The sequence below is a fragment of the Aptenodytes patagonicus genome, chromosome 12, assembly GCF_965638725.1.
Source record: "Aptenodytes patagonicus chromosome 12, bAptPat1.pri.cur, whole genome shotgun sequence".
Lineage (NCBI taxonomy): Eukaryota > Metazoa > Chordata > Aves > Sphenisciformes > Spheniscidae > Aptenodytes > Aptenodytes patagonicus.
This window is the reverse complement of record NC_134960.1, coordinates 7,295,859-7,303,066: the sequence shown is the minus strand read 5'-3', so window position 1 is coordinate 7,303,066 and position 7,208 is coordinate 7,295,859. Positions and strand designations below refer to the sequence as shown.

Here is a 7,208-nt window from a genome sequence, read left to right as displayed (position 1 = left end):
GGCAAACGCGGGCACGGCTGAGCGCTGAACCCCTCCACGCGTGGGCAACGAGGAGCATCCCCCCCAGAAGGGCCATTCCTTCGGCAAGGCCTGCAGAGCAAGGCGGGCTGGCAGGTGTCAGGGAGATAGATGGTCGCCGGGACAAGCGACGCCCCCGGAGACCCCCAGCGTGGGCTGTGCCCCCCGAGGGTGGGGGGGCTGTGTCCCCGTGCCCGAAAGCAGCGCCTGCAGATCCCCGCTGTGCCCCTTGCACAGGAGCCGGCCTCGGGGCTGCTCGCACTCAGCTCTTACGGCCGCGGCATCCTCCACCGCTGCCCCCACCCCAGCCCCAACACCACTTTCGCTTCCCCCAGCTCAAAACCACGGCCTCGCTATTTCAAGGGAAACAAATGTCACCCCCAGGTCACCCCCAGCACCAAGAGGCACCAGCTCCAATTCCTGGTAAAAAGATTTATTAAGAACCTGCAGTACCTGCCCAAAAGGAGGATGCCTCCCTGGCATGGGCGCTGTGTGGCAGCGGCGAGCGGGATGAGAGGGTTAGTGCTTCTCCAAGCAAAACACACCTGGGTCGGACCCAGCAGCAGGATGAAACGGAGCAAGTCGAGGGCACAGAGAGGTGGTGGGGGCACGTCTGCGTGGCAGAGGACCTCCCGCCGGGGCAGCCCAGCAGTAGTTAAGGCGTATAAAGTGCTTGGAGGAAGACCAGCCCTACAGAGAGGCTAAATAATGTGAGCAGGCAGGGACGGTGAGGAAGCGAGGGATGCGGGGGGCTGGTGGGTCACCTGCACCCTGCGGGGACCTGGCATAGGTGGGTGGTGTCAGACATACGCCCTGCCTAGAGCAGCAGGCAGGAAGGATACTACCTGCCCACACCTCGGCCCCCAGCCACGACCGGGAGATGGACTTCAGGGCCCCCAAATAGAACCCAGCCTGCTGGTCTTCATGGTCATCTCCCAGTCCACCCCATGACCGGGGTGCTGCTCCACGTGGTGGGGGTGCCTCTGCCAGTGCATGGGAAGGATGGTCCCCAGTGCAGCGTCCTGCCTCGGCTCGGTCCCAGTGGCAAAATGAGATGAGTGGGACTTGTCCTCGGCCAGGCTGTGCCCCAGCTCGCCGTCACAGCCGTGTGTCCCCCCAGAGCGAGCGCAGCCCATGTCCAGCCACCTCTCCTGCTGCTGGGAGCAGCACCACGCGCTTGGTCCTTCGCGAGTGGAAACGTCAGTCGGGGGGTTGGGCAGTTTCAGTCCTGTTGTGCTTGTGATGGTTGTCGCAGCAGGGACACAGGGAGGTGCCCTCACCGGTGCCTCATGCCACCGAGCTGGTCCCATGCGCAGGACAGGGATGCGCCAAAGGCAGACCCAGAGCTGCCATGGGGGGACAGGTCTCCTGTGGCCACTTTGGGGACACTTCTGCAAAACAGCCCTGTGCTCCGGCTGGAGGTGGTGGGGGCAAGCAGGGACACCCTCCGCAACTAATCCTGCATCCCTTCAGCCTGCCCCAGCACTCCCAAACGCTCCCTCGCCCCATGGAGTGCTCCAAGAAATATTGCTTTTCCCTGGAATGTTTTTGTCTAAAATACCCTGGATGGGATTAAGAGAAAAAAAGAGAAACTGGGTAAAAAATAACTACCCCCAGGTCACGCTGAAAGGCTGGGGTTAGCTCCACGGCCACCCTGTCCAGGGCAGGGGACACCCTGGTGATGGGGCTGGGGACAGCGGGACAGCTGGAGGGGCCTTTCTGTGTTTAGCAGGGGAGAGGGGCACCAAGCGGGGGTATGGGGGCTGCCTCCTCCTGGCAGCAGGAGGAATGCAGCTCGCAGGGACAGGTTGGGATGTGATGGGGTGCAACTGGATGGGATGGGACAAAGGACCAAGGTGGTGGGGAGAGGAGGGACGGCCCCCCCCACTCCTCACTGGGACTGCAGGGAGAAGGCCAGCTTGACGCAGGCGAGCTCCTCCCCGCTGCTGCTGACGGCCACCCGGACGCGGTAGTTGCCGTTGGTCATCCAGGCAGGCAGCTCCACATCAGGCAGGACGAAGTCGCTGGCTGGCAGGGAGTAGGAGCCCTGCAGAGAGAGGGGACATGTAGGCAAGACGCCAGCCAAACCCCCCCAGCCCCACGCCAAAGGGCACAGTGGTACCTGGCAGCACTGCCAGCATCATGCCAGCTGGGGGGTTCAGGCGTACCGCTTTGAAGGGGCAGTGGCAGGGGATGCCGTAGGTAAGCAGGGGCTCCGGGCAGGTCGTGCCAGGTGGGATGAGGTTGTCGAGGATGGTGCAGACATCATCGTAGGTGCAGCTGCCCAGCTCGTCGATGCAGGGCAGCTGGATCCAGAGGTCACCCAGCGCCTTCTCCACCACCAGCACCGCCTGCAGGGAAGGTGTCCGGCACCAGTACAGCCAGCACGGGTGCCCACAGCTCCTCCAGCCTGTCCCACCCCCTCCCTCCCCAGCCATCTCCCTCAGCTCCTGCTCATGCAATTCTTTGGGTTGTCCATGGGGCCACCACATGCCCTCCTGCCTCCCCCTCCTGCTTTTGGTTCCTCTCTGCCTGCAGGTTTCTCTTCCTCCAACCTCAGCTTGACCCCTTGAGAAAACACCTCCCAGCACCCCACGCACCTGCTCCTTCCCCTCTCCTCGGTGCCCTGTTCCAAAACTGCTCAGCAGCTCCTGTCCCACAGCTCTGCCTCCATGCTCTCCCGGCACGCTCCCCACAGCCCCAGCCCCAAACAGGCACCGTGGAGTTGCTCAAGACAGCCCATACACCTTGGGCAGAGAGACATGTTCGGTCTCATCCCAAAAAGTCCCTCAAAAGTGGTGCAGCATGGCCGGGCGAGCTCGAGGCTCCTGCGGTGGTGCCATGGCATGTCCCTGGAGGGAGCAGCTGGGTCTGGCAGCTGAAAAACGAGTGCTGCACCAACCGTCAGGAACACCCAGGGCACCTGGAGTTTCATTGCCCTCCCTGAGTCATTACATCCCCAGGACACGACACAGCTCATGTGGTTTCTCCCACTGGGACAAGGTTGGGAGCTTCCCACTGGGCTGTCTGCTCCCACCGCGGGTCTCCCCATGCCCATCGCCCCATTCCGGCTTACAGAGCCTGGTGCGCTCAGCCCTGCATCGCTCCGTGCCTCGTTCCATCAAGGGCTGCTCATTCCCATACCCGCTGCTGGGCATTTCCCAGCTGCTGGTGGTTTCGGGAAGCTCTGCCCTCCCTCATCCTGTGGAGGCATCTCCGGCACGTACCTTCAGAGGGGAGGCCATGGTCTTGCTGCTGCTGACGGCCGCGCTGACGCGCAGGCTCCCTGGGATGCTGATGGGGTCAGGCGCCACGGAGAGGCTCTGCAGCACCACGGGGTCCATCCTGTCACCACAGTTCTCCCAGGCAAAGCCACCAACCTGTGGCACCAAGGGACAGGAGGAGTTAGAGCCAGGGCGAGCCTTGCCCTGGGTTTGCAGGAGGTTTCCCCAGTGCTGGACCCCCGACCCCCCCCAAACATCTGCTCACAAACACAGACAGAAAATGACCTTCAGCCCCTCTTCAAATGCCAAATAAATATTTCCCTCTGCATTTCTTGTACTCCCAGCTCTCCGAGCCTGAGGGCACTGCAGAAACTCTCCGTCCGGCCCCCCTGCATGTACGTTACACCTGTCCTGGTTTTGGCTGGGATAGAGTTAATTTTCTTCCTAGTAGCTGGTACAGTGCTGTGTTTTGGATTTAGGATGAGAATAATGTTGATAACGCACTGATGTTTTAGTTGTTGCTAAGCGGTGCTTACACTAGCCAAGGACTTTTCAGCTTCTCATGCTCTACCGACTGAGCAGGCTGGGGGTGCACAAGAAGCTGGGAGGGGGCACAGCCAGGACAGCTGACCCCAACTGGCCAAAGGGACATTCCATACCATGGGACGTCATGCTCAGTATAGAAACTGGGGGAAAGCTGGCCGGGGGGGCCACTGCTCGGGGACTGGCTGGGCATCGGTCAGCGGGTGGTGAGCAATTGCATTGTGCATCGCTTGCTTTGTATATTATTATTATTATTATTATTACTATTAGTAGTAGTAGTATTTTATTTTATTTCAATTATTAAACTGTTTTCACCTCAACCCACGAGTTTTCTCACTTTCACTCTTCCGATTCTCTCCCCCATCCCACCGGGGGGGGGACAGCGAGCGAGCAACTGTGTGGTGCTCAGTTGCCGACTGAGGTTAAACCACGACAACACCCAAAGAGGGTTCCCAGGCTGCAATTTCCAAACTTGCCTCAGCTCAGCCTTCGAACACTTTGCATGTGAACAAGGCAAGAAGCATCCTTCACACCAGTGCCAACGGCACTGAGCAAGGTGTGTGAAAGCAAAGGCGAGAGAGCAAGCGGGGACCAGGCCAGGGCGGCGGTGGCTGCGCTGGCCGGGGGGATGCTGTACCCTGGGGGGGCTGTGAGGCCGGCACAGCCTCCTGGCTCAGGCAGGACCAGACCGGCTGTTGCAAGCCCTCATCCACCGGCTCCGGCCACCTGGTCCCGCACAGGAGCGGGAATCGCACTCACGCGTTGCATTTTAAACCGTTCCATCTCTGGCTTAACATTTCCATCTCTGCTCATGCTCGAGCGGCAGATGAGCCGGGCTCATCCCCTGCCTGATACACCCCAGGGACCTGATCCTGAGCTGGTTCAGTCCAAATGAGCCAGGGAAGCAGTGCTGTCCCGTGGGATAATGAAAATCCACACACAGAGGATGTCACCCGGACAGGGGGACATCGCTCATGTGTCCTGGCTGGGCTGGGAGCCATGCTGGGAGATCTCCCCTGTTTCCTCCGAGTCCCACCAGCCTCCCCGGCCACCACCAGCAGAGCCACGGGCTAGCAACGGCACCGGAGCCCTCTGGTCCCACAATCCAAGTTCAAAGGCAGGGGGATGGCGGCACTCGACTGCAACAGCCACCCCTGAAACCTGTTGCAAGCCAGTGGCGAGAGGCCAGCCCCAGCTCCCTCCCCAAGCAGGCTCCAGCCTAATTGCAGGTCTTTTCCTGGCAGGGAGGCAGAAGGACACCTGGGCTGCACACCCCGAGCAGGTTTGGCCGGGGCAGCCCGTGTCCCCGTGCCCGGGGCGCGGGGCTCTCCCTGCCTGCTCAGCAGCCGCAGAACCGGTGGAGGCTGTATTACCTGGTGCCAGCCGGCAGCCCCAGCGGGCAGCGCTGCCCACGCAGGCGAGCAGCCCGTCCCGCCGTCCCGCTCGCCAGCTGGGAGCTGCCCAGGGTGCAGGGTAGGACACGGGGCTCAGGGCAAGCCAGGGCAAGGGGCAGGCTGCGCCCTGACTTTTAGCAAGAGCTGAGAGCCCCTCTCCCATGGGTCTGCTGGCGAAGAGGCCCCATGGGAGCTAAACATCAGTGTGTGGCTGCATATTGCTGGGCCGCAGACCCTCTACTGCCCCGCAGAGCCCCCTCCAGCCTTCCTAACCGGCTCCCCCTTCCCTGGGGCAACATCAGCTTTCCTGGAAAAAAATAGAGATATTCCCCTCCAGACCACGTGAAAGTCACGCATCTTAATCAGCCGTATCTTAATCAGCGCGTGTTGATGAGCCCGGCCCAGGGCTGCATGGGAACGAGGAGGCAGCAGCCTGAGCTGGTGAGCTGGAAAATGCCAGCGAACGGGAGGAACGAAAGCCGAGGTGCTGGGAGGCTGCAGGGAAAGCTCAGCCGAAGGAAGGGAGGCCGCTGGGCTTTTTGGCCCGAAACGGTTTGTCAAAACCGAAATCCCCTCCTGCTTGGAGGCTGAACCCGAACCCGCAGCCGTGCTCCCCCAACGCCGTCAGGTCTATGGGATCCCACTCCCCCCCAGCCCAGCCGCAGACACGGGCCCAGAATCAGACCTCGCACTCGTCCTTCTGGGACAGAAAATGCTTTTGATCTCTTGCGAAACCCAGCCGGATGGCGAAAGCTTTCCTACCCACCTGCACCGCTCGGGCTGCTCCCTCCGCCGAGCCCCCAGCCAGCCCCCTCGGCCCCTTCCTTGCCCAAATTGGCGCGGGGTGAAGGGTTTGGAGTCTCTCACCTTGCTCAGCCTCCGGGAGCCGCTCCGCTCCACCAGCAGCTGCGGGTGCGACCCGCCGAGCGCGGCCGGGCAGAGCTGCAGGGCGCAGAGCGCCAGCGCCAGCCCCGCTCCCAGCATCCCTCCGGCAGCGAGGCAGGATCTGTGCGGAAAGCTGGGGCGGCCGGCGGGGAAACGTGCCAGGGAGAGCAAAGCAAGAGCCGAGGCAGCGAGGCGGCCGCTGGCTTCCTGAGCGGGGCTTCCCGCAGCGCGGCGCCCGCCGGGACGGGGCTGGCAGCGGCGAGACTGGGACTGCGCCCTGCTAGCTCCGCGCCCGGCCCATCTCCCGATTCCCCTCCCTCCCCGTATGTACGCGCAGAGATTTTCCCCTCCTCTTTTTTTTTTTTCTTTTTTTTTCTTTTTTTTTTTTTCTTTTTTTTTTTTTTATATTTCCCCCTGCGTGGTTTTGCTGTCAAGCGCAGGACTGGAGTCGCAGGGATGCTGGGACGGGAAGCTGCGCTTTCCCAGGCACCCAGGGCCTGCCCTCTGCCGGCACGGGGAGCGGGGGAGGGGAGGGGGGGGGCACCGGAGTGGGGTGCCGGGCTGCACCCACCACGCCGGGCACCCGCTCCACCCGACTTCGGTGGGTGAGACCAGACCATCTCCCCACCGCTCGCCCCCCAACCCAGGCCCGCTCAGGCTGGCCGAGACGTCCGCGGGCGTGCAAAGGGTGGGAACCCACCCCGGGCAGGCAGCCGGGACCCCCGCGCCCCCGCCGCGCTCGGCACAGGGCGGGCGGCAGCTGGAGAGCGGAGATAATTTGAGACCCTGAACCCGGTGCCGTGTGTGCAGCGGGGGGGGGGGGGACCCGGGTGTCGGGCAGCCCCCAAGTGGGCTGTTTTGCCACAGCACCCCACTACCCACCACCCACCTATCCACCATTTCAGATTTAACACCCCCCTCTTCCACCCCTTTCCCTTCGGGTGCCCATTTTCCAGCCAGAGCTGCCCCGAGCCCCCCCCCCCCCCCGTCACGCTGGAATGGCCCCACGGTATCCCACCATCACGGATGGCACAGGAGCGTGGGTTTTCCCATATATTTTGGTGAACAGATGGTTTTTCCCTGTGGAAAGCTGGAAGGGACTGAGCCAACTGACCACACAGGACACGAGTGTGGCAGGTCTCAG

At 62.3% G+C, this 7,208-nt stretch overlaps 1 protein-coding gene across 1 annotated transcript; it reads right to left on the bottom strand.

Moving 5' to 3' along the window:
- Positions 1-435: 435 nt before the first annotated feature.
- Positions 436-6,349, bottom strand: GM2A (ganglioside GM2 activator). Its single transcript, XM_076350154.1, has 4 exons — positions 6,047-6,349; positions 3,246-3,398; positions 2,187-2,369; positions 436-2,065 (listed from the first exon to the last, which is right to left on the bottom strand). The coding sequence occupies exons 1-4, from the start codon at positions 6,161-6,163 to the stop codon at positions 1,910-1,912; spliced, it is 609 nt and encodes a 202-aa protein (XP_076206269.1). The 5' UTR covers positions 6,164-6,349; the 3' UTR covers positions 436-1,909.
- Positions 6,350-7,208: the final 859 nt, after the last annotated feature.